We start from the raw sequence: 27,956 nt of genomic DNA, 5'->3' as shown, positions 1-27,956 counted from the left end.
ATCATCTCAAAACCATTCCCCCCACCCCATCCATTCATGGAAAAATTGTCTTCCATGAAACTGGTCCCTGTTGCCAAAAAGGTTGGGAACCACTGACCTAAGGAGTTTACACAAGGGAGTGATACAATCAGATGTTTCATAAACTTGTTACACAGATGAATAGCATTAACATTGTATTGAAACTTGTTAGATATGCAGGACCTTACTTCCCTTCCTACAGAATCAGTCTATGCATTTTAACAAAATTGTCCAGTCATTCGTGTGAATGTTAATGTTTGACTAGCACTGATCCAAGACATTTTTTTCTGATAAGGTGATGAAAGATGGATTTGGGAAGCAAAAATCTGAAGGTAAAAGATTACCTATATACTCTCTTCATTCTTACTGTGTTATTTAGGGTGCATGCTCAGTCACTAAGTCATGTCCAGCTCTTTGCAACCCCAGGGACTGTAACTCACCAGTCTTCTCTGTCCATGGGATTTTCCAGACAAGAACATTGGAGTGGGTGGCCATTTCCTTCTCAAGTTATTTAGGGTAAGAACTGAAATACATAGTACGAACTTGTATGATCAGGTCACCCAAGACAACTGTTCTCTTGCTCTCTGCACATCCCCTGTCCAACCATGGCATGCTTCAGTTACACCCTACTCACATGACTGACCTTCCTATATACTTGCCCCTCCAGCTACTGATTATTCTAACTTCAGATCAGAACATCTCCACAGAATAGCTTATCAAAGGGGCAATGAGGGGGTGTGTCTCCTACTGGTCCTGGGAAACAAATGAGCCAACCTGAAATGAATTCCCCCTATGAATGGTAAGCTCCCCGCTCCTCCCCTGGAGCAAAGACTACCACCATGTCTTCCTGCCTGCCCTCTTCTTCATACACGTGGGGCGTTGCTCCTGGGCATTGCTTCAGACAGGTAAGGCTTCTCAGTTAAACCATTGATGTCTCTGTCACTGACTCCAGGCTCTATGTCTTCAGTTAGAGACTTAGGAATATGGTGGGGGTGGTGGGGTGGGGGGAGGAAGGAGAGGGTGAGATGTATGGAGAAAGTAACATGAAAACATATATTACCATATGTAAAATAGATAGCCAATAGGAATTTGCTTTATGACTCAGGGAACTCAAACCGGGACTCTGTAACAACTTAGAGGGGTCAGATGGGGAGAGAGGTGGGAGGGAGGTTCAAGAGGGAGAGGAAGTATATATACCTGTGGCTGGTTCACATTGATGTATAGCAGAAACCAACACAAGACTGTAAAGCAATTATTCTTCAATTAAAAAAAAATCTTAAAAAAAAAAAAAGCTAGGCCAAGTACAGGGCTTCCTAGCCTATGACCCAACAGAATGAAAAAAGTAATTGTTGAAGAGTTGAAAAATATTTCTTCACTCTTCTAAAGGTTCAAGTGAAGCCGAACCTGGAGCCATTATTATAGCACGTTACTTGAATTTCAATAGGCAGTAAGGACCACAGAGGCTACTAATTTGTTTATTTCAACCAAAGATCAAAGACTCTTAGTTTATCAGTTTAGGAAGAAGAGTAAGTGGGATTACACTCTTTAAAATACTTCCAAAACAGTGACTAAAATCTCTTGGTCTTTTCAAGTCCTAAGAGGAAGTATAGAGTTGGTGGCTAACCAAAGACCCCAGAGAGTAGAATTTTTGGTTCCTGCTTTGCTCTAGTGTTGTTATTAATAGAATTCCTTTATCTTGTTTCTAGGCCACTGGGCAGAAACACTCCTTTTATGGCTTAGCTTTTTCTTAAATTATCACAACACATTTTTATTGTAAAAATTTTATTGTAATAATTCAAAGACCTCCTTTGAATTCTTCCAAATTTTGAATCACAGGGCTTCCAGAATATAACTTTTGTAAAGATGTTTCCTATATACTTCTAACTCAAAATACCAGCAGCATTTCACCCTCTCTCCTTGAAAAAATCTCACTCTGATTGAAAACGTGTGTGAGTCATATGATAGAGAAAATCTGGGACAGGACGTTAATTGTTTACTTGGAGAGAACAAATTGCCTGGTAGCACAGGGCTTCCCAGGTGGCTCTGTGGTAAAGAATCCACCTGCAATGCAACAGACCTGGGTTCGATCCCTGGATCGGGAAGATTCCCTGAGGAATGAAATAGCAACCCACTCTAGTATTCTTGCCTGGGAAATTCAGTGGACAGAGGAGCCTGGTGGGCTACAGTCTCTGGAGTCACAAAAGAGTCGGACATGGCTGAGCACATATGTACACATTGTAGCCCAAGGCCGTGGCAAATTATGTCCAAATAAGATCTTACACATAAAGTCTGATTTTACACATACAGCAGATAACAATGTGCAGTGAGGATGTCCTTCAGTCATGCCTAGAAACTTTGTACTTAAAAGTAAAGTCAGGTATCTGTAATACATACCAATTTCAAAACTACCATCAATAATGCCCACCAGTGAAGAAGGGATATCAAACCTTCTCTCTATCTGAGTGATGGTGCTCTTCAGATAGCCTTCTGCCAGTGCTTTGGCAAAGTATACGAAAGACAGGGCACCCAAGAACACCTGGAAAATATGACAGGTCACACTTAGTCTAAATCCAGCCTGACCTAAAACTGGAAATTTGATAAACAAAGAGACAAACACAAACCAAGAACCATGGAACAAGCTTGTTACCATCGACGATTTCATTCAAGCACAGTAACAGTCTTCTTCCCACCTCAAGCTCAGGTGAAGTTCTAAAAATTCAAATTTTCTTAGAAGTAATAGATTTTCATTTATAATGTATATCGAATTTCTTTTTTCCCTTTCACCTCCCCTCCCCAAAGGATATTTAAAGGTGTCTTGGCTTTGAAAAGAAAATCCATTGCTTGGGGAAGCAGAAGGAGGAAGGAGCCATTGAAAGGTAAGAAAATAAAAACCATAAACTAGACACTTAACATGTTATCACAAGTCTATTACTCATGACTGTATTTCACAAGGATGGTACATGTTCCAGCAGGAACACAATAGACTGAGAAGTAGAACTACTATTCCTAGTGATTAAGTTTGTATTAAAGTTAAATCAACACTCAGATTCTTATTCAATGAACAAAATATTTGTTTGATATCTGGCTTGTGTGTTTTGTTTTTCCTGGGTCTGTGATGGAGTATCCATAGGTAGATTATATGGAAAAAGCATTGAATATGTTTGATGTGAAGAAGATACAGGAACTTGGAGACACATTGAGTTCCATTTAAAAGGGAATTCTGTCCCTTACCATGTGAGTAGGAAAGTCAAAATTTTTGTTTATAGAACAGGAATAAAATGGATGTTTTGTAGATTAAATGTTGCAACTGTGCATAGCATAGTAACTGATCATTGGTAGATATTTAATAAATAATAGTTTCTTTTACCTCTCTTCTTTCTGTTTAGGAGGGACATTCAAGTAAGCCAGAAAAGTAATTAGAAATTTAACCTGCATGGTCAAGCAAAGATTGCTTTTGCTGTCTGGCAAAATGTGATTTTCATAAATGTCATCTAAGATCACTTTTTATTTTTCATTTTAAACTTTGTATTTTGTACAGGGGTATAGCTGATTAACAATGTTTGTGATAGTTTCAGGTAGAGAGCAAAGGGACTCGGCCATGTATGTATTCTCTCCCAAACTTCCTTCCCAACCAGGCTGCCATATAACATTGAGCAGAATTCCATGTGCTATAGAGTAGGTCCTTGTTGATTATCCATTTTAAGTATAGCAATGCGTACATGTTCATTTCAAACTCCCTGACTATCCCTCCCGCCATCCTTCCCCCTGGCAACCATGAGTTAAGATTATTTTTTAAAATGGAAAAAATTTCTCACTTGTAGTTACAATGTGTAGAAAATATCAGGATCGGGAGCCAAGAGCATGACTCTATCAAATTCTCTGACACTCTTCAGTTAACCACTTAGGGTTGTTAATCACTTAATTGCTTGTTACCTTTAGTTGACCACAGCCAGGTTGTTTCTCCTCTGGGGAGGGATATTCTGTTTTAAAAGAAAGCCTCCCAACAGGTTGCATGGAATTTTTGCTGAATAACCGGATATTTTCTTTGGATGAAGTGTCCATTTTGAAAAAGTTCCTTTATTCTGATCTGTCAAAGTTGATTTTTAAAGTAAAAAAAAAAAAATTAGTACACATCCAGTTTTAATTTCCATGCAGTTTGTGAAACAATGATTTTATTTCACAGTAGATCACAATTCTGTAGACATAACACTATGTGAAGCTCCCTTATTTTACCACAGTAAGTTGGCAAAGTTTTTCAATTAAAATCGACCAGGATAACTGATTAAGTAATCCTGCTATTGGGAGTCTGTAGCCAGCATTCTTTCTCAATCCCTCCAGTAAGCCTCATTATAGCAAAGAATAAATTTAAATGTTGCCTTTGGAATAAATAAAGAGGGAGAATTTTGCTAACTTTGTGGTCTTGCCAACTAAAACTAGAGGCAAGCAGGAAGTGAGGAAGAGGAATTCAGCCATTTGAATATTGATTCATTGGAATTAAGTCTTTAAAACCTTTAAATCTATTATCTTTGTGGAATGAGTAGAAAAGACTGATGCCCCTGGTAGATGCCTACAATACACTGTGACTCCTGTAAGGCTGTAGCATCCAAAGGAAGTCTTAAAACATGGGTGGGGGGAGAAGGGGACCACTCTGTGTAACATTGTAGTTTGACAAATAGGGAAGCTGCATGATTTATGCCTCAGGCTTAGTTTTCATTCAGGCCCAAGTAGTCTTTGGTGTGCTTTTAAGTAAGAAAGATACCTCCTTTCCTGAGTCTAATTTCCCACCCTCCTTTGTCCTTACCAAATTTTTCACAGGTTCATATACTCTAAACTTTTTTTTTGATTCTCATCACTATTTACATATCCTATGCCCCCACTTCTTTAGGATTCCATATAGCTCACTGCCTGCCTGCTAAAGTGATCTTAGTGAAGGGATTTAGAAATAAAATAACTTCTGGATCACCCTAATGTTTATTTGATGATGTATTTATACATAAATATAGATTTTCTATATTCTCATCACATTAAAAGAATGACATTAGGGATAAAACTTAACATTCTGTGGTAGAAATTTAAAATGATTTTATATGTGTATTACTTTGCCTTTATGTAATGATTGTTCTATGTCTATCCAATCTCATCTTTCATAGTTTAAATTCATAGATAGTATCTCCAGCTGACTTAGTGGTAAAGAATCTGCCTGCCAGTGTAGGAGATGCGGGTTCAATCCCTGGCTTGGGAAGAGCTCCTGGAAGAACGCATGGCAACCCACTCTAGTATTCTTGTCCATGGAGAAGAGTACAAAGAATACTCCATGGAGAATCCCATGGACAAAGAAGCCTGATGGGCTACAGTCCATGGCGTCTCTGAGCCAGGTGGGCTATGGTCCATGGCACACTACAGTCCGTGGGGACACAATCGAGCTACTGATCACCCACATGCATGTGTATATTACCTTGACTTTACGTAATGCTTGTTCTATGATACTCAGTATCATCTTTCATAGTTTGATTTCCTAGATAGTATCTTAAATTGAAAAATCAAGAAATAGCAGTGAACAGATTGTATTTTGAGATATGGAGTTAAATAACAGAAGAAAGACCTAAAAGATTTAAAAGTGGACGGGTTTTCTCCAGGGAATGAGAAATGGGTTGAGAAGGGTAGGTCAAGGACTTGTTTTTGTTTTAAACTTGCTATTATACTTTTAGATTATTCAATTTCATAAACATGCATAAATTTAACTTTTTAAAAATGGATAAAGGAAAGTGAGGAAAACAAAAAATTTTAAAGCCAAAAAATAAACAAAGAGCAGAGAATTCTAAACAAGAGCAAAAGACAAAGACACAAGAACACAATATTTGTAAGATCTAAACACAGATGTTTAGGAGAATACAAAATAAAAATTATGGAAATTATATAGAAATAACTTTAAGGTCTTTCCAAAATGGATAAATTTCTAGCAAATATAAGTCGCTATATTGATACAAACCAGGAGAAAAACACAGCTAAGGAAGACAGTAACAAAAATACTCTAAACCTAGCCCCTAAATAAAAAAAGTAAGATTAGATGATGTAACAGGGGTGCTTTATCAAGGAATATCCTTTAAGGAAAAATAGTAGATAATGGAAACAGATGCTAATAGTCTCTATTCATTTGACCAAGCCAGAATCATCTTGATAACAAAATCTCATTAAGATAGCACCAAAAATGAAAAGAACCAACTTCGAGATGCCAAAACCCTAAATAAAATACTAGAAAATACAATTAATTAAAATTCTATAATTAACATTAAAATATATAACAATTGATTAATATTAGGAACTTTTCACCTATATCATCATATTAAAAATTTTAAAGGTTACATGTATAATATATCAAGACATCACATTGTATACCTTACATATATACAGTCTTTATTGTCAATCATATTTCAATAAAGCTGAAAAATTCAAAATAAAAAATAATAATAATATGCTTCAGAAGATGCAGCATATCAGGTGATATAAAGTTCAATAGGCATTCATGATTTTAAAATTTTTAAGAAATTGAATACATAGATATTCTTTTTACTGTTTGATACCAACAGCCAGCTTCTTCTTTTTTTTTTTTTTTTGTCAAATAGTCCTTTTTATTTTTTTAATATAAAATTTTTTATTTTAATTGGAGGCTAATTACTTTACAATATTGTATTGGTTGAAACATGTATAATATCATATATGAAACGTATTGCCAGTCCAGGTTCGATGCAGGATACAGGATGCTTGGGGCTGGTGCACTGGGATGACCCAGCCAGCTTCTTATAACCACTTAATCATTAAAACTAGCTTTTCAGAATGACATTTTGCCAGAACAGTGAAAGAACATTTGTGAAGCATTGAGTTAAATAGGTATCTTTACTACAAAAATACCTTTAATTAAACCCCTGTAGAGACATATTACTTACATCAAAGGAAACTATTAGCAAGGTGAAAAGACAGCCTTCAGAATGGGAGAAAATAATAGCAAATGAAGCAACCGACAAACAACTAATCTCAAAAATATACAAGCAACTCCTACAGCTCAACTCCAGAAAAATAAACGACCCAATCAAAAAATGGGCCAAAGAACTAAATAGACATTTCTCCAAAAAAGACATACAGATGGCTAACAAACACATGAAAAGATGCTCAACATCACTCATTACCAGAGAAATGCAAATCAAAACCACTATGAGGTACCATTTCACACCAGTCAGAATGGCTGCGATCCAAAAGTCTACAAATAATAAATGCTGGAGAGGGTGTGGAGAAAAGGGACCCTCTTACACTGTTGGTGGGAATGCAAACTAGTACAGCCACTATGGAGAACAGTGTGGAGATTCCTTAAAAACTGGAAATAGAACTGCCTTATGATCCAGCAACCCCACTGCTGGGCATACACACTGAGGAAACCAGAAGGGAAAGAGACACGTGTACCCCAATGTTCATCGCAGCACTGTTTATAATAGCCAAGACATGGAAGCAACCTAGATGTCCATCAGCAGATGAATGGATAAGAAAGCTGTGGTACATATACACAATGGAGTATTACTCAGCCATTAAAAAGAATACATTTGAATCAGTTCTAATGAGGTGGATGAAACTGGAGCCTATTATACAGAGTGAAGTAAGCCAGAAGGAAAAACCATAAATACAGTATACTAACGCACATATATGGAATTTAGAAAGATGGTAACAATAACCCGGTGTACGAGACAGCAAAAGAGACACTGATGTATACAACAGTCTTATGGACTCTGTGGGAGAGGGAGAGGGTGGGAAGATTTGGGAGAATGGCAATGAAACATGTAAAATATCATGTAGGAAACGAGTTGCCAGTCCAGGTTCGATGCATGATGCTGGATGCTTGGGGCTGGTGCACTGGGACGGCCCAGAGGGATGGTATGGGGAGGGAGGAGGGAGGAGGGTTCGGGATGGGGAACACATGTATACCTGTGGCGGATTCATTTTGATATTTGGCAAAACTAATACAATTATGTAAAGTTTAAAAATAAAATAAAATTGGAAGAATAAAAAAAAATCACACACAAAAAAAAAAAAAAATTACCTAAATGTCCACAAATTACGTGTACTCACATAGGAAATCTTTGAAATCATTAGAAATTAGTGTAAAGAAGTGAATATAGAAATATAAAACTATTTTTATTACAGAGTTGATTTTAAAAATACAGTGTTTAAAAACAATATATATATGTATAAAACACTACTTTATAATAGAAACACATACATCCACTGGTGTGTATACATAGAAACAAAGCTACAGAAAGTTTATAGAGAACAGATTAGGGAAAGAAAAGATGACAGAGGAGTAGGTAGACAACAGTACACCTCTTTTCATTAATGCATCAGGAATACACCTTCAGATGCAGATCTTGCACAGCACCAGCTGAGAACAGGCAGGAGTCCCTGACCACCAGAAAGGAGTATATAGATCCACACAAATCTCAGTAATATGCAGGAAGGAAGGGGAAAAGAAGAGAAGAGTGAGCGAACTGGACCTGCACCCAGGGTGTGGGGGAGCTGAAAACAAGGGCAAGACCACCACTTTGAGGCAATAGATTGGAACCAAGGGGAAGGCTGTTGGAGAGTAGAGGAGCTGATCTGTGACGGTCTGAATGGAGTGAGAGTCACATAGATGATCTGTGCTGCAGGCCTACATACCCTGGTCACGTATGCAAGTCCACTGGAACATGCAGCAGTCGGGCGCTGGAGCACAGGGACTGGAGAGCAATCCCAGGGTGAGGACTGCTGTTGACTGTGGGGAGATGGCCCGAGGGAATGGGAGGGAGATAGTGGCAGGGAATACCTTCGGAGGAAAGTGGGGCAGCCAATGGGTGCAGGGTGCTACTGCTGAGTCACATGCAGGGGTGGAGCCATCACTGTAGCCTCTGGTTGGTTTCCTGACCAGAGATGAGGCCTGAGCCTGTGGCATGGGAACACTGAGTCTGGAACACTGCACTGACAGAGAATTCCTGACCCCAGGGAGTATTAATTAGTGAGAACTCTCTCGAAGACCTCCACCTGTATCCAAGACCTGGCAGCACTCCATGTAGGATGCCTCACCCAAACAAGGAAGACAAGAACATAAATCCGATTGTCAGCAGATAGGCTTCCCACAGACACCCCAAAACACACCACCTCACATAGTGCTGCCCATCAGAGGGAAAGAAAACCCTCTTCCACCAGAACACAGGCACAAGTGTCCACGAAGCCCAAAATGAAGCCTACTCAAGCCATTAGAACAGCCTCACCCACTGAGGGCAGAGACAAAAACCAAGAGGAACTAAGACCCTATAGCTTAGGGAAAGGAGACCTAAAAAAGAGTAAGATAGATAAAATGAAAAAGAAACACTGCACAAATGAAGGAACAAGGTAAAAGCCCACAAAACCAAATAAATGAAGGGAAAGAGGCAAACTACCTGAGAAAGAATTCAGAGTAATGACAATAAAGATGATGCAAACTCTCAAAAGTAGAATGGAGAAAATTATTTAACACATTTGACAAGGACTTAGAAGAAATAAAAGAGTGGACAGTGACAAACAACCCAATTACTGAAATTAAAAATACTCTAAAAGGAATCAATAGCAGAATAATTAAGGCAGAAGAATGGATAAGTGAGCTGGAAAAGTTGCTGTTGTTCAATTGCTAAGTCATATCTGACTTTTTACAACCCCATGAACTACAGAATGCCATGCATCCCTGTCCTTCACTGTCTCCCTGAGTATGCTCAAACTCATGTCCATTGAGTCAGTCATGTCATCCAACCATCTCATCCTCTGTCACCTACTTCTTCTCTTGCCCTCAATTTTTCCCTGCATCAGGGTCTTTTCCAATGAGTCAGGTCTTTGCTACAAGTAGGCAAAATATTGAAGCTTCAAAGTATTGGAGCTGGAGTATTCAAAGTATTGTAGCTGGAGTATTCAAAGTATTGGAGCTGGAAGATAGAATATTGGAGATAACTGCTGAAGAGCAGAATATAGGAAAAAAAAGAATGAAAAGAATTGAGGATAGTCTCAAGAGTCTCTGGAGCAATATTAAACAGACCAACATTTGAATTATAGGGTCCCAGAAGAAGAGATAGAAAAGAAAATGGCAACCCACTCCAGTATTCTTGCCTGGAGAATTCCAGGGACAGAGGAGCCTGGTGGGATGCCATCTATGGGGTCGCACAGAATCGGACACGACTGAAGCGAATTAGCAGCAGCAGCAGCAGCAGCAGAAGAGAAAATGAAAGGGTCTGAGAAAACTTGTGAAAAGATTATAGTCAAAAATGAAGTCCAAGAAGCACAGTGAGTCCCATACAGGATAAACCCAAGGAGAAACATGCTGAGACACATATTAATCAAACTAACAAAAATTAAATCCAAGGAAAAATATTAAAAGCAGCAAGGGAAAAGCAAAAAGTAATATAAAAGGGAACCCCCATACAGTCAACAGCTGATCTTTCAACAGAAACTCTGCAGGCCAGAAGGGAATGGCAGGATATATTTAAAGTAATGAAAGGGAAAAATCTATAACCAAGATCACTCTTCCCAGTAAGGATTTCATGAAAAATTGATGGAGAAATCAAAATCTTTACAAACAAACAAAAGCTAAGAGAATTTAGTATCATCAAACTAGCTTTACAACAAATGCTAAAGGGACTTCTATAGGAAGGATACACAAAAGAAGGAAAAGTTCTATAGAAACAAACTAAAAGAAATTAATAAAATGTCAATAGAAACATATGTATCAATAACTACTTTAAATGTAAATAGATTAAAGTAGAAAGCCAAAAGCACGGACTGGCTGAATGGATAAAAAAACAAGACCTATACTATCTACAAAAGACTTTTCAGACATAGAGACACATACAGACTGAAAGTAAGAGGGTGGAAAAGAACAGTCTACACAAGTGGAAATCAAAAGAAAGCTGGAGTAGTAATTCTTGTATCAGGCAAAATAGACCTTAAAATAAAGCATGATATAAGAGATAAGGAAAGGACACTATATAAAGATCAAGAGGTCAATCAAAGAATGTAACAAATGTAAATGTTTATGCACAAAACATAGGAGCAGCTTATTATATAAGGCAAATACAGATGTAAAAGGGAGAGATTACAACAGACAAAGCAAAAATACAAAGGATCAATGGAGACTATCACAAGCAACTATATGCCAATGCAGTGGATAACCTGGAAGAAATGGACAGATTCTTAGAGAAGTTCAACTTGCCAAGACTGAACTAGGAAAAAAGAAATTTTGAACAAGCCAATCACAAGCACTGAAATCAAAGCTTTGATCCAAAATCTCCTCCCAAAAAACAAAAGCCCAGGGCCAGATGGCTTCGCAGGTGAATTCTGTCAAATGTTTAGAGAAGAGCTAACACCTATATTCTCTTCCAAACTCTTCCAAAACATTGTGGAGGAAGGAATACTTCTAAACTCATTCTATGAGGCCACCATCACCCTGATACCAAAGCCAGACAAAGACATCCCCCAAAAGGAAAATTATAGGCCAATATCACAGATGAACATGATGCAAAATTTTTCAACAAAATTCTAGCCAACAGAACCCAACAACACATTAAAAAGATCACACACCATGATCAAGTTGGGTTTATCCAAGGGATGCAAGAATTTTCAATATATGCAAATCAATCAGTGTGGTACACCATATTAGCAAATTGAAAGATAAACATCATACGATAATCTGAGTACATGCATAAAAAGCTTTTGATAAAATTCAACATCTATTTATGAGAAAACTCTTGAGAAAATGTGGCATGAAAGGAACCTACCTCAACTACAATAAAGGCCGTATATGATAAACCCACAGCAAATATTATTCTCAATGGTACTGAAACCATTTCTTCTAAGATCAGGAACTAGACAAGGGTGCCCACTCTCACCACTATTATGCCATATAGTTGGAAGTCCTATCCATTGCAATCAGAGATGAAAATGAAATAAAAGGAATACAGATGGGAAAAGAAGTAAAACTCTCACTGTTCGCAGATGACATGATACTATACTAGTGCTACCTGGGAAGCCCAATAATATACATAGAAAACCCTAAAGATACTATCGGGAGATTACTAGAGCTAATCAGTGAATTTAGTAAAGTTGCAGAATACAAAATCAATACACATAAATCACTTGCATTCCTATACCCTATAAATGAAAACCCAGAGAAATCAAGATATCAATCCTATTCACCATAATAAAAATATCTAGGAATAAACTCACCCAAGGAGACAAAAGAGCTGTATACAGAAAACTATACACACTGATGAAAGAAATCAAAGAAGACATAAACAAATGGAAAGTATATCATGTTCTTGGATCAGAAGAATGAATATTGTGAAAATGATTATACTGCCCTTTCGCAATTAGTAGGGAAACACTAAAGACCCCAAACAGCCAAAGAAATCTTGAGAAATAAAAATGGAGATGGAGGAATCAGGCTTCCTGATTTCAGACTATACTACAAAACTACAGCAACCAAGACAGTATGGCACTGGCATAAAAACAGAAACATAGACCAATGGAGGGCTTCCCAGGTGGTGCTAATGGTAAAGAACCCACTGCCAATGCAGGCGGATATAACACATGCAGTTTTGATCCCTAGGCTGGAAAGATCCCCTGGAGGAGAGCATGGCAACCCACTCCAGTATTCTTGCCTAGAGAATTCCATTGACAGAGGAACTGGCAGGTTAGGTCCATAGGGTTGCAAAGAGTCAGATATGACTGAAGTGACTTAGCAAGGGTAAAGACCAATGGAACAAGATAGAAAGCCCAGAGTTAAATCCATGGGTACCTTATCTTTGTTAAAGGAGGCAAGAATATATAATGGAGAAAAGATAGTCTCTTCAATAAATGGTCCTAAGAAAATGGTCAGCTATATATAAAAGAGTGAAATTAGAACACTCATAACACCTTACATAAAGATAAACTAAGCAGAACACACTTTGACATAAATCACAGCAAGATTCTCTACAACTCATCTCCTAGAAAAATAGAAATATAAATAAATACATGGGACCTAATTAAACTTAAAAGCTTTGTACAGCAAAGGAAACCGTAAACAAAATGAAGACAGCCCTAAGAGTGGGAGAAAATAATTGCAAATAAAGACACTGAAAAAGGATTAATGTTCAAAATATATAAGCAGCTCATGCAGCTCAATATCAAAAAAACGACCCAATCAAAAAACAGGCAGAAGACCTAAACAGACGTTTCTCCAAAGAAGACATACAGAAGGCTAATAAACACATGAAAAATGCTCAACATTGCTTATTATTAGGGAAATTCAAATTAAAACTACAATGAGGTATCACATCACACTGGTCAAAATGGCTATCATTAAAAATCTCCAGCAAACAAATGATCGAGAGGATGTGGAGAAGAGGGAACCCTCTTGCACTGTTGGTGGGAATTTTGTAATTGGATACAGCCTTGATGGAGAACAGTACAGAGATTCCTTAAAAATCTAGGAATAAAATTAGCATATGACCTAGAAATCCCACTACTTGGCATATACCCTGAGAAAATCGTAATTGAAAAAGACACATGTGCCCCAGTGTTCACTGCAGCACTATTTACAATAGCCAGGGCATGGAAGCAACCTACATGTCCTTCAATGGATGAACAGATAAAGAAGCTGTTGTACATATATACAGTGGAAAATTACTCAACCATAAAAAGCAATGAATTTTTGTCAGTTCTAGTGAGGTGGATGAACCTAGAGCTTATTATATAGAGTGAAATAAGTCAGAAAAAAAAAAAATATCATGTTAACACAGATACATGGATTTTAGAAAAATGATATTGCTAAACATATTTGCAGGGCAGGAATAGAGATTCAGACATAGAGAACAGACTTACGGACACAGCAGGGAAAGGAGAGGGTGGGACAAATTGAGAGAGTATTATTGAAATATATAAAAATACATTGCCATATGTAAAGTAGATAGCTAATGGAAAGTCGCTGTATAATATAGGAAGCTCAGCCTGGCTCTGTGACAACCTAGAAGGGTGGGATGGAGTGGGAGGTGGGAGGGAGGTTCGAGAGGAAGGGGACATATGTATACCTATGGCTGATTCATGGTGATGTATGGCAGAAACCAAACAACATTATAAAGCAATGATCCTCCAATTAAAAATAAATAAATTTAAAAAATAGGTTAACACTTTATTTTTGGCTGGTGACATTGCAGATGACTTCTTAAAATGTTTTGTATGTCCATATTTTCTAATTTTTCTATAATGAATATACATTTCCTATGTGAAAAAATATTTTAAATATTAAAGATATAGAAATATCACCCATAAGAAATATATACCAGAAAGATTTTAAAATACAAAATAAATAATATCAAATTTACCATGTAAAATGCAATTCTCTTCCACAAACTAAACTCTGTAATACACACTGGACTACTATTTTAGGAGTTCAGGTATATTTCTCATCAGTCATAATAGTAAAGTCAGTGACCAGAAATAATAAATTATTTAATAATAAAATACACTATTAGTTATGGTAAACATACATTGAAAAGACTCAAAGGGTCATATCTAGAATGCTAATGCTAAAGAGAGAAAAATGTTGAAAATAATATTAAAAACTTGGGACACCAAAACACATTGTCTTCTCTTTAGAGATGTTGACACAAAAATCACTCTCACTAGAATCCAAAGGGATAACAGAACAAGAGAATTCCTAACTATGTTGTATTAAGGCAAAATAACATCTAGATCAAAATATTGACACTGCATAGTTTTACTGAAAAGACATTGTAATCCTGATGGTTAATTTGCATATCCTCTCAAGTATAGTATGTTTCAAAGAGGCTACATTATTGAGAACTGAGCTTTTCATCTGTCTGTGAAAAGAAGAGGAAAGGCGATGCTCAGGGACATGAATGGAGAAATCCTCTGGGCTTACCAGTACACTTGCCCTTGCCCTGTCTCTCTCTCCATTAGCAATTGCAGAAATAGACTGAGGGCAGTTATTTAGCAGGACTTGCGTTTGGCAAATCCTTACTTTTTCTCGCACAACTTGAACAGATTTCCTCAACGTTTCCCTTCAACACTCCGGGTTGGAGTATAATTCACTCTGGAGGCCAAAAAAAAGGTAAATAGTTTTTCTTCATTTCAGTTCCAAAAATGGAATTCTCTGTTCCCAGAGGTTTGGAAGATAATCAGTATTCCCATCTTGAAAAAGTGCAGGTGTGCTAGGAAGGTTGTAGCTGGATCCTGCAAATAGCCTGACTGCTGTGCCCTGATCCTGTTAACAGATTCCATCCAGTAGTCAGCCTCCACCAACCCCACAGAGAGTCAGAGAAGCAGCCACTCCCATCACTGTCTTGTTTTAGTCATCTCCCATGAGGAAAAGCCTTACACTAGCTTGTCTGGTGGACACCAGGATCCCTTCCTTCAGGAGGGAAAATAACCTCTAGGTACTTTCTAAGGAATATGCATTGTTTAGAAAGCTGATCCCCTCACTACAAGTAACTGTTTGTGTCAGATGCAGATTTAACAAATACTTTTTATGTTCCTGGTGATTTATATACTTTGTGCTAGTCCTTAAAACAAGGTTAACACTTTAATTCTCGCTTTATACAAAAATCATATGACTCAGAGCAATTAAGGGACTTGTCCAAAATAACCCATAAAACATGCATCAGAGTCACAATTGGAACCCAGATCTGAGTTTCTGGGTTTATCTTCTTTAACCAGTTTCCTTTCCCATTTCCACCAGCCTTACAAGGGCCCCCACAAGTTTCATGAGAAGTGTTATGAGTAAGACATGTGCAGTGCAGAACACAAGGTTTATTGACCTCTCTCTTGTGAGACTCTGATATGATCATCATGAAATACGAAAGCAGAGAACCAGATCTTACCTGTAGGTGGAGATCAGATGGCTATTTCCCCTCCGTGTGCCCAGAAAGAGGCTGGACCACACTCAAGAACCTTAAGAAGCAGGTGGATCCTACAGCAGCTTTGAACAATTTTGTCAGGTGGGGAGAGCCTCGTTGGACACAGAGCAGATCAGGGCAAAGTGAAGATACAGGGCATGGTCTCACCCCTGGCCAGTTTCTTCTCTTTTCTCTTTCCTCTTGGCCTCTTTTCTCTGGCAGTCTGCAGGGAACAGGCCACGCTGGCAAAGCCACTGACGTGCATCTCAGCTCCCAGGGCACAGAAAGAGCTGAAGCCTTTGAGCCATTTCTTTGCAATTTGCTGCAAGTTTAAGGCCGCACGTGATAAAGCTTTCTTTATGGGAGAGAGTGAAAAAAGAAAAGACTACTTGTGATCTTACTTGCTGATTCCCAGAAAACAGAACTCTGCAGGGGGCAGAGGGTAAGGGAACAGAAGCAGGAGGAGGGACGGAAGTTTGTAACAAAGATCTCTCCTTCTCCTTCCAAGAAGTTTTTAAGCCAGCCGCTCCTTGAGGACATCACTGGAATTTTTTTTTTTTTAAAAGGTCCATGGTCTCAACCTCTGTATGGCTCTCTATGGTCTATTTCCCCATTGGGATTCTTTCTAGAATCTTCAGGGACCATGTATCAAGTCAGGATTAAGGCTCTGCAGAGTTGTTTACAGAAATAGTTAATTCTCAAAGAGACATGATCGATTGCTTAACACTCACAATTTTTATAAATCTTAAAACTAGGGGAGAAAAAGAAAAACATTGAATTTTTGGCATTCAGGAGTTCATTCTATGTAAATTCCAAAGAACTCTTTGCACTGAGAAATTTTACAATTCTAATAAATTCTTTTTTCAAGAGAACCATTTTAGAGGATTTTGAGCAGTATTAGCTTGCATGCACTTTAAACAATAAATGAATTTGTTGCCAGAATTAACCAAGATCTGCCATTTTCTTAAATGGCAGTGACCCTGGTCTGGTCATCCACCAGGCTCCTCTGTCCATGAAATTTTTCAGGCACGAATACTGAAGCGGGGTTACTATTTCCTTCTCCAGGGGATCTTCCCAAACCCAGGGACTGGACCCGTGTCTCTTGCACCTCCTACATTGCAGGCAGATTCTTTACCACTGCACTGCTTAGGAAGACCCTGGTCACTTTACTGAGTCTCAATTTTTTCCTTGGTGAGCAGAATTAAAAAAAAAGATTCAGAGGATGTTTTTAAGGATTAAACTACTGTGTATTCAAATATACATTTCAAATAACAGAGTACTGAATGACAAAGTTATCATCGTTATGTAATTTCAGTTCACATAATGGTCAAGATCATTAATTAATAGTCAGATGTTATTATAAGGCATTTTACTATAAAAGAAAAAGACACAAGGAAGATAAATAAATATTTTAATGAAGAAATGGTGTATCCGGACTCTGTAAGACCAAATAATTTATTTTAGCAATCAGCCAGCACTTGGCATCAGAAATAGTGAGCAAACATCTAACAAGTCCTAGACTTTTCAATGTGTCTGACAGGTGGCCACTGGTGCATTGACGGCAAGACACTGTTTACCAGCCAAAAAGGGCTACATTTTCACAATTCTCCCTCAAGAATGTAACTTGGTCTATTCTCAACTTGCTCAATTTCACTCATTAATACGATTTCTGAACTCTTCAGTTCACACTTCACACAAAATGTTCCTATTTTGAATGTACATCATACTTATTTTACGTGATATTCAGAGTTTCTCATACACAGCCTTGCATGGGAATATATTCTACTTCCCTACTGTAGACCAGGGTTCAGCAAACTTCCTGTAGAATGTCAACTAGTAAATATTTTAGGTTTTGCAAGGCCAGCCTCGGCCACAGACACTCAACTCAGTCCCTGTGCTGTGAGGTCAACCATAAATGAATTAACCGTGAATTAATGAGTTTCCTGGGGTTCTGCAACAAAGGACCACAAACTGGGTACTTAAAAGAGCAAGACTTTATTATCTCGTTCTAGAGCTGACAAGTCCAAAACAAAGGTGTGGGCAGAGCCATGCTCCCTCTGAAATCTGCAGAGGAGAATATTTCCTTCTCTCTTCTACCTTCTAGCACTTACTGCCATTCTATTGGCATTCTTTGGCTTACAGGCGCATCACTTTAATTTCTGCCTCCATTGTCACACAGTCATCTTCTCCCTGTGTGCCTTGTCTATCTTCTGTTCTTTAAAGGACACAGGTCACATTGGATTAGGGTCTACTCTCAGGACCTCATCTTAACTTGATTATATCTGCAAAGACTTCATTTCCAAATAAGGGCACATCCATTAATACAGGGGACTAGGATTTCAATATCTCTCTTGATGGAAACACAATTCAATCCATGTTACTTATAGCCTCACTTCCTTCCTTACCTGAGTTTCACATAATCATTTCATGTATTTATTTGTTTATTTATATTAAAGTACAGTTGATTTACAGTAGTGTGTTTCAGGTATACAGCAAAGTGATTTGGTTACATATATACATATGTGTACTAAGTCACTTCAGTCCTGTCTGACTCTGTGCAACCCCATAAACTGTAGCCTGCCAGCACCCCCTGTCCATGGGATTCTCCAGGCAAGAATATGGAGTGTGTTGCCATGCCCTCCTCCAGGGGATCTTCCCAACTTAGGGAGTGAACCTATGTCTCTTATGTCTCCTGCATTGGCAGGAGGGTTCTTTACCACTAGCACCACCTGGGAAGCCTAATATAAGTAGATATACATATATATGTACCTGTATTCTTTTTTCTGGGTTCTTTTCAATTAGTTTATTGTAAGATATTGAATATACTTCCCTGTGCTATACAGTAAATCCTTGCTGTTTTTCTGTTTTATATATGGTAGTATATATCTGTTAATCCCATTCTGCCATTTAATGCCTCCTCTTCCCCCCAGTCTTTCTCCTTTGGTAGCCATAAGTTGGCTTTCTATGTCTGTGAGACTTCCTGTTTTGTCAATAAGTTCACTTGTACTATTGTTTTAGATTATACAGTGATATTAATATCATATAATATTTGACTTTGTCTTATTTCACATAGTATGATAATCTCTAGGCCCATCCATGTTGCTGCAAATGACATTATTTTGTTCTGTTTTATGGCTGAGTAGTATTTCAGTGTATATGTCCACATCTTCTTTATCCAGTCATCTGTTAATGAACATTTAGGTTGTTTCCATGTTTTGGCTATCATGACCAGATCTGCTATGAACTTAGGGCTGCACATATCTCTTTGAATTAGAGATTTTTCTGGATATATGCCCAGGAGTGGGATTGCTGGATTATGTGGGCAACTTTATTTTTAGTATGTTTTTAGGAAATATCATATTGTATTCCAAAATAACAGCACAAATTTACTTTCCCATCAACAAGGTAGGAAGGTTCCCTTTTCTCCATACCCTCTCCAGAGTTTGTTCTTCATCTTCCATTTTGCTCATTAGTGTCTTACAGTTTTTAGAATACAGATCTTTTGCCTTCTAAGGTAGGATTATGCCTAGGTATATTTCTTCTTTTCAATTTGATGGTAAATGGGATTGTTTCTTTAATTTCTCTTTCTGATCTTTTATTGTTAGATCAGTGGTAAAGAATCTGCCTACAATGCAGGAGACCCAGGTTTGATCCCTGGGTCATGAATATCCCCTGGAGAAGGGAATGGCAACCCACTCCAATATTCTTGCCTGGAGAATCCCATGGACAGAGGAGCCTGGTGGGCTACAGTCCATGGGATCTCAAAAGAGTCAGCCATGACTGAGTGACTGACACACACACACATAGAAATACAAAAGATTTCTGAGTATTCATTTTGTATCCTGCAAACTTACAAAATTCATTGATGAGCTCTAGCAGTTCTGACGGAGAAGGCAATGGCACCCCACTCCAGTACTCTTGCCTGGAAGACCCCATGGATGGAGGAGCCTGGTAGGCTGCAGTCCATGGGGTCACGAAGAGTCAGACATGACTGAGCGACTTCCCTTTCACTTTTCACTTTCATGCATTGGAGAAGGAAATGGCAACCCACTCCAGTGTTCTTGCTTGGAGAATACCAGGGACAGGGGAGCTTGGTGGGCTGCCGTCTATGGGGTCACACAGAGTTGGACATGACTGAAGTGACTTAATTCCATTCAGCAGCAGCAGCAGCAGTCCTGAAGATTTCTAGAATCTTCTGGATTTTCTATGTAGAGTACCTTGTCATCTGCAGAGAGTGACTGTTTTACTTGTTCTTCTCCAATTTCAATTCTTTTATATCTTTTCCTTCTTCATTGCTGTGGCTTCTGTTGTTGTTTAGTCGCTCAATTGTGTCTGACTCTTTGCAACCCCCTGGACTGCAGCATGCCAGGCTTCCTTGTCCGTCACCAACTCTGAGAGCTTGCTCAAACTCGTGTTCAAGTCGGTGATGCCATCCAACCATCTCATCCTCTGTCGTCCCCTTCTCCTCTTGCCTTCAATTTTTCCCAGCATCAGGGTCTTTTCCAATGAGTCAGTTCTTCGCATCAGGTGGTCAAAGTATTGGAGTTTCAGCTTCAGCATCAGTCCTTCCAATGAATATTCAGGACTGACTTCCTTTAGGATCAACTGTTTGATCTCCTTGCAGTCCAAGGGACTCTCAAGAGTCTTTTCTCCATCACCACAGTTCAAAAGTATAAATTCTTAGGTGCTCAGCTTTCTTTATGGTCCAACTTTCACATCCATACATGACTGCTGGAAAAACCATAGCTTTGACTAGATGGACCTTGTCAGCGAAGTGATGTCTCTGCTTTTTAATACACTGTATAGGTTTGTCATAGCTTTTGTTCCAAGAGCAAGTGTCTTTTAATCCCATGGCTTTAGTTGCCATCTGCAGTGATTTTGGAGCCCCAGAAAATAAAGCCTGTCACTGTTTACACTGTTTCCCCATCTATTTGCTATGAAGTGATGGGACTGGATCTCATGATCTTAGTTTTTTGAATGGTTTGGCAATTCTGAATCTTTTATGTTTCATATAAATATTTGGATTATTTGTATTATTAGTTCTGTGAAAATGTTATGGATAATTTAATAGAGGTTGCATTATGTCTGTAGATTTCTTTGGGTAGTATTGCCATTTTAACGATATTAATTCTTTCAATCGAAGAACATGGGATATCTTTCCACTTCTTTGAATTCTCTTTAATTTCCTTTTTTAATGTTTTATTGCTCTCAGTACACAATCCTTTCACCTCCTTGGTCAGATTTATTCCTAGGTTGTTTTCCTATTTGGAGGGTGTGGTTTTAAAAGCCTTTTTTTTACATTTTTTTCCTGATATTTCATTATGAGTGTTAAAAATGCAAGTGATTTCTGTATGTGTTAATATTGTATCCTGCTACTATGCTGAATTCATTTATTAGATCTAATAATTTTTGTGTGGATTCCTTAGGTTTCTCTCTCTATAGTATTATGTCACCTACATATAATGACAATTTTCCCTCTGCCCTTCCAATTTGGATACCTTTCATTTCCTTTTCTTGTCTGATGGCTAGGACTTAGCTGTGGCTAGAATACGTCTATGTTGAATAGAAGTGGCAAGAAAGGGGTTTTTGTCTTGTTCCAGATTTTAGCAGGAAGGCTTTCAGCTCTTCGTCACTGAGGATTATGGCTGTAGATTTGTCATTAATGGCTTTATGTTGAGATATGTTTCCTTTATACTCAGTTTCATAAGAGTTTTTATCGTGAATGGATGTAGAATTTTGTCAAATGCTTTTCTGCATCTGTTGAGATGATCATGTGGATTTTGACATTTCTTTTTTAATGTGGTATATTATATTGATTTGAATATGTTTTTGTGACATTGGCATGAATCCAGCTTGGTTGTGATTTAAAATATTTTTTATGTGTTGCAGGTTCAGCTTGCTAATATTTTGTCGAATTTTTGCATCTACGTTCATCAAAGATATTGGCTTGTAATTTTCTTTTTTGGTGGTGTCTTTGTCTGGTTTTGATATTAGGGTGATGGTGGCTCCATAGAATGTCTTTTGGAGTGTTTCCTCCTCACCAGTCTTTTGGAAGAATTTGAGAAGGGTCAGTGTAGGTTATTTTTCATATGTTTTGTAGAATTTGCCTGTGAAGCCATCTGGTCTTGGACTTTTATTTCTAGGGAGATTTTTATTTTTAGTACAGGTTTTATTTCACTTATGATGATCAATTTGTTCAAATTATTTGTTTCTTCTTGATTCAATTTTGGTGAACTGTATGTTTTTGGAAACTTGTCCATTTCTTCTAGGTTGTCTAATTTGTTGTCATATAATTGTTCATAATATTCTCTCTCTCTCTCTTTTTTTCTATTTCTGCAGTATCATTTGTGTTTTCTTATTTTGTTTATTTGGGTCCTCTTTTCTTTGTGAGCCTGGTCAGAGGTTTATCATTTTGTTTTCCCTTTCCTTCCTGACCTTTATTTATTATTTCCTTCCTTCTGCTGACCCAAGATATTGTTTATTCCTCTTTTTTAATTTTAGGTAGTCGGTTAGGTTGCTTATTTGAGATTTTTCTTGCTAATTAAGGAAGGCCTGTATTGCTATGAACTTCCCTCTAGGCACTGCTTTTGCTGCATCCCATAGATTTTGTATGGTTGTGTTTTTGTGTGTGTTTTCCTCTCAAGGTATGTTTTAATTTCCTCTTTGATTTCTTTGTTGATCCATTGGTTATTTATAGTAGCATGTTGTTTGGTCATCATGTAATTGTGTTTTTCTCATTTCTTTCCTTGTGGTTGTTTTCTAGTTTTATGCCATTGTGGTCAGAGAGATGCTTGAAATAATTTTTATATTCTTAAATTTGTCAAGTTTAGTTTTGTGTTCTAGTATGTGGTCAATCCTAGAGAATGTTCCATGTGGACTTGAAAAGAATGTTTTTTTGGTTTTGTTTGTTTTTTGCTGTTGTTGTTTCTGTTTTTGTTTTTGCATATAATGTCCCCAAAATATCCATTAAGTTTAACTGTTCTATTGGATCATTTAGGATCTCTATTGTCTTACTGATTTCTGTCTAGAAGGTATGTCCATTGATGGAGGTGGCATGTTAAATTCTCCTACTATTATTGTATTCCCATCAATTTCTCCTTTTACATCTGTTAGCATTTGTTTTATGTATTTGTGTGTTCCTATATTAGGTGTGTATATATTGAGGATTATAAAATACTTTTCTCATATTTATCTTTTACCAGTATATAGTATCCTTCTTTATCTTTCTTTATGGCCTTTGTTTTAAAGTCTTTTTTGTCTGATATGAGTATTGCAACTCACACTGTCTTGTCAGTTCCATTTCCATGAAATATTAAATATCTTTTTCCATCCCCTCACTTTCAATCTATGTGTGTCCTTTACCCTAAGGTTTGTCTCTTGTAGACAGCATATTGTAAGCTCTTGCTTTTTTTTTTTTAATCCAGTCTGGCACTCTGCAACTTTTGATTGGAGCATTTCACCCATTGATATTTAAGGTAATCATTGATAGATATGTATTCATTGCCATTTTAAAGCTTGTTTTTTAGTTGACTATGCATTTTTTCTTTGTTCCTTTCTCTCTCTCTCTCTTTTTTTTTTTTTTTGGTTTGCTGATTTCCTTTTATGCTTATGTTCTCTTTCTGGCTTTTATTAATCTATTGTCCTTTTTTGATTTGTGATTGTACTGTTTCTCATTGTGTTAACCCCTTCCTATATATACTTGGTTTAGACTGCTTAAATGCATTCTAAAACAAACAAACAAATAAATTACATTGTCTACTCTTCTTCCCCATATTTTATGGTTTTTCTCTCCTTTTTTACATCATCTTGTTTATCCTTTTGCTGTTCCTTGTGTTTATCATCTGCTTTCACAGATAGGTTTTATAATTTTCTTTTTGATTTGTAAACTGGCTAATTTAAGTCATTTACTTTCCAATTATGATTTCCTCTTTCCTATAACTTCTTGCTCATTTTCTATTTAGAGAAGACCTTTCAGTATTTCTTTTAGGGTAGGTTTAGTATTTCTGTGCTCTTTTAGTTTTTGCTTATCTTAGAAATCCTTTATTTTTCCTCCTGTTATAAGTGATAATTGTGCTGGATAGAATATTCTAGGTTTAACACTTCTCCCTTTCAGGACTTTGAATATATTTTGCCACTCTCTTCCGGCCTGCAGCATTTCTGTAGAGAAATCAACTGAGAGTCTTATGAGTCAATTCAGTCACTCAGTCATGTCCGACTCTTTGTGACCCCATGGACTGCAGCACGCCAGACTTCCCTGTCCATCGCCAACTCTCGAAGCTTGCTCAGACTTGTGTCCATTGAGTCGGTGATGCCATCCAACCATCTCATCCTCTGTCGTCCCCTTCTCCTCCTGCCTTTCCCATTATCAGGGTCTTTTCCAGTGAGTCAGTTCTTCACATCAGGTGGCCAAAGTATTGGAGTTTCAGCTTCAGCATCAGTCCTTCCAATGAATATTCGGGACTGATTTCCTTTAGGATTGACTGGCTTGATCTCCTTGCAGTCCAAGGGACTCTCAAGAGTCTTCTCCAACACCACAGCTCAAAAGCATCTTAGCTTTCTTTATGGTCCAACTCTCATATCCATACATGACTACTGGAAAAACTATGGCTTTGACTAGGCAGACCTTTATCAGCAAAGTAATGTCTCTGCTTTTTAGTATGCTGTCTAGGTTGGTCATAGCTTTTCTTCCAAGGAGTAAGTGTCTTTTAACCTCATGGCTGCAGTCACCATCTGCAGTGACTTTGGAGCCCAAGAAAACAGTCTCTCACTGTTTCCATTGATCTAACATCCATAAATGGCCTCTCCCATTCAGGAGTTGTTTCACTTGGTGGCTGCTAAAAATAGTTAGTTTGTCCTCAACAGAGAGTTTTAAAGCATCTTCTATCAGGACTGCAATAGATATGAGATTCAGGGAAAGATCTCTTCCTAATAAGGGAGTAGGACACTCAGGGACCACCAGAAACTTCTGGGAAGATATTTGTCCATTCCAGCAACAAAGAAGTCCTCAGGTGAATCTTTTTATAATTGTATTACCTGTAGCACCCTAAGTCATACAGATTTGGGAGGAGAAGTCTCCAGAATAGAAGGTCAGGACAGAGTACGTAGCCCCTGTGTCAACCAAGAAATTCTTGGACCTACCTGCCACATCCAGTTGAACCCTTGGCTCCAGCCCCATGATGGTAATCTGTGACAGGTGGGCTGGCTGCTTCAGTCCTGTTGAACCATTGTGAGGGAAGGCTTGGCACTTGACCTTGAGCCTCTTGGGTCCCGAGGGCAGAGTGCCGCCCAATGTCCAAATTGATGGCACTTGTAGCAAGCTGTTTTAGGAGATTTGCCATGGTTTGGATGCTCTTTGACCCAATGTCCCGCCTGTCTACAGATTAGGCATTTTCCTTGTGCCTTGTCCTTCAAGTACTTGGGATTTGCCATAGGTCTTCCCTGGAGGGTGGCCAGCATCTGGGCATGCCTTGTCTCTTTCCTTTTCTCCCTTTCCTGGGTCTTGGCCTCCCTCTCCTGTTCTCTATTATAAAAATGTATTGGTGGCTGTCTGGACCATCTCATCTAAAGAGGCAGCAGGGTCCTGCTGCTGTAGCTGTTGTAACTTTATCCTGATATCTGATGCACACTGGGACAGGAATTTGTCCTTTAAAATCACTTGTCCCTCATGAGTCTAAATCCAGATTGGTAAACTTTTGAAGGGCCTCTTTTAGATGTTCCAGAAAGGCAATGGGGTCTCACTGAGTTATTGCTGAGACTGTGCACAGTCCTACAACTAATAGGCTTCCTTCTATTTCCATGGTGGACTTCCTTAGGGGTGAGTCTTACTGAAGCTTATCCTACCCAGTATTGTTACAACCTAAAAGCGGGGCATCCCCAGGTCAGGGTGCAGATCCCCAGGCAGGCTGAGGGGTGACAGCCTCCTGGAGATCAAATCCCCAGACTGGTCTAGGCATATCAGCCTCCCGAGAATTGGGTCCCTGGGCAGGTCAAGGCATGTCGACCTCCTGGAATCTCTGGACTGGTGGATCTTCTTTTTCTTGACTGTTTTATGAGTATTCCTTTGTAATTAATTATTTGTTTTTATCTTATTGCCTTTAGGATTCTCTATTTAACTTTTGCCATTTTTATTATTATCTGTCTTGGTGTAGATCTGGTTGAGTTCATCTTGTTGGGATTCTTTGTGCTTCCTGTACCTGGGTATCTATTTCCTTCTTTGGGTTTGAAAAGTTCGCAGCAAAAGTTCCTTCAAATACATTTTTTATCCCCTTTTCTCTTTCTTGTCCTTCTGGAATCCCTATTATGCTTTGATTGGCACACTTTATATTGTTCCATACTGAAAGTGAAGTGGCTCAGTCATGTCCGACTGTTTGTGACCCCATGGACTGTAGCCTACCAGGTTCCTCCATCCATGGAATTTTCAGGCAAGAGTACTGGAGTGGGTTGTCATTTCCTTCTCCAGAGGATCTTCCTGACCCAGGGATCGAACCCAGGTCTCCCACATTGCAGGCAGATGCTTTACCATCTGAGCCACCAGGGAAGAGTATTGTTCCATAGATCTCTTTAATTGCTTTCATCTTCTCATTTGTTTTATGTCTGCTGTTATGGTTGGGTAATTTCCATTATTCTATCTTCCAGATCACTTCTTTTTTCTTCTCCATTATTCATTCTGATATTTATTGCCCTTAGTTCATCTTTTGTATCAGCAAATGAATTTTTAAGTTTTTTTTTGCCTCTTTCTTTTCATAGTAATCTGCATCTCTGTTGACAGCCTTTCTTAATTCCTTTGATATTTTCATTGTGTCCTTTTAGAAATCTATTACACTGAAAGGGTCTGTTTCATTGTTTGTGCCTTCAGGAGAATTCTCTTGGTCTTTTAACTGGGAGTAATTCCTCTGCTTCATCATTTTGATTATATTTCTCTTAGCATTATGCATTTATTAGAATGACTCAAATCCAGAACACTGAAAACGCCAAATGCTGAAAAGGATGTGGAGGAACAGGTTCTTATATTCATTGCTAGTAGGAATGCAAAATGGTACAGCCACTTTGGAAGAGAGTTTGGTGATGTCTTATAAAACTAAATTTACCTGTCCCATATGAACCAGCAATCATACCTCTTGGTATTTACCCAAAAGAATTGACAAAAATTTTGTCCACTCAAAACCTGAACATAGTTATTTGTTGTTATTTAGTTGCTAAGTTGTGTCTGGCACTTTTGCTACCCCATGGACTGTAGCCTGCAAGGCTCCTCTGTGAATGGGATTTCCCATGCAAGAATACTAGAGTGGGTTGCCACTTCCTTCTCCAGGAGATCTTCCCCACTCAGGGACTGAACCTACATCTCCTGCATTAGCACACAGTTTCTCTTCCACTGAGCCACCAGGGAGGCCCACACACATATTTATAGTAGCTTTAACTGGTAAAGAATCCACCTGCAATGCAGGAGACCCTGGTTTGATTCCTGGGATGGGAAGATCTGCTGGAGAAGGGATAGGCTACCCACTCCAATAGTCTTGGGCTTCCTTGGTGGTCTGCAGTGTGGGAGACCTGGGTTTGATCCTTGGGTTTGGAAGACCCCTTGGAGAAGGGAACAGCTACCCACTCCAGTATTCTGGCTTGGAGAATTCCATGGACAGAGGAGCCTGGAAGGTTACAGTCCATGAGGTCACAAAGAGTTTTATATTACTGAGTAACTTCACTTTCACAGTGTTCATTATTGCCAAAAGCTGGAAGCAATCATGATATTCTTCAGTAGGAAAATGGATAAAATGTGGTCCATCCAGACAGTAGAATATCCTTCAGTGTTAAAATGACATGCATGCATGCTAAGTCACTTCAGTTGTGTCCGACTCTTCACAACCCTATAGCCCATAGCCTGGAGGCTCCTCTGTCCATCAGATTCTCCAGGCAAGAATACCAGAGAGCTTTGCCATGCCATTCTCCCAGGGATCTTCCTGATTCAGGGATTAAATCCAGGTCTGTTAAGTCTCCTGCATTGGC

At 38.4% G+C, this 27,956-nt stretch overlaps 1 protein-coding gene across 3 annotated transcripts in view; it reads right to left on the bottom strand.

Moving 5' to 3' along the window:
• The window catches only part of SLCO1C1 (solute carrier organic anion transporter family member 1C1), a 72,780-nt gene extending 68,700 nt beyond the window's left edge, over positions 1-4,080 (bottom strand). For all 3 annotated transcript variants that reach the window (XM_070370046.1, XM_070370047.1, XM_070370048.1), the window contains exons 1-2: positions 3,952-4,080; positions 2,413-2,554 (exon numbers count right to left, since the gene is read on the bottom strand). In XM_070370046.1, the coding sequence (XP_070226147.1) occupies positions 2,413-2,554; positions 3,952-4,080 (271 nt within the window). The remainder of the gene's footprint in view (positions 1-2,412; positions 2,555-3,951) is intronic.
• Between the last annotated feature and the right edge of the window lie 23,876 nt (positions 4,081-27,956).

Source organism: Bos mutus, chromosome 5 (genome assembly GCF_027580195.1).
Source record: "Bos mutus isolate GX-2022 chromosome 5, NWIPB_WYAK_1.1, whole genome shotgun sequence".
Classification (NCBI taxonomy): Eukaryota; Metazoa; Chordata; class Mammalia; order Artiodactyla; family Bovidae; genus Bos; species Bos mutus.
The sequence above is the reverse complement of the archived record's forward strand: the minus strand, read 5'-3'. Positions and strand labels throughout refer to the sequence as shown.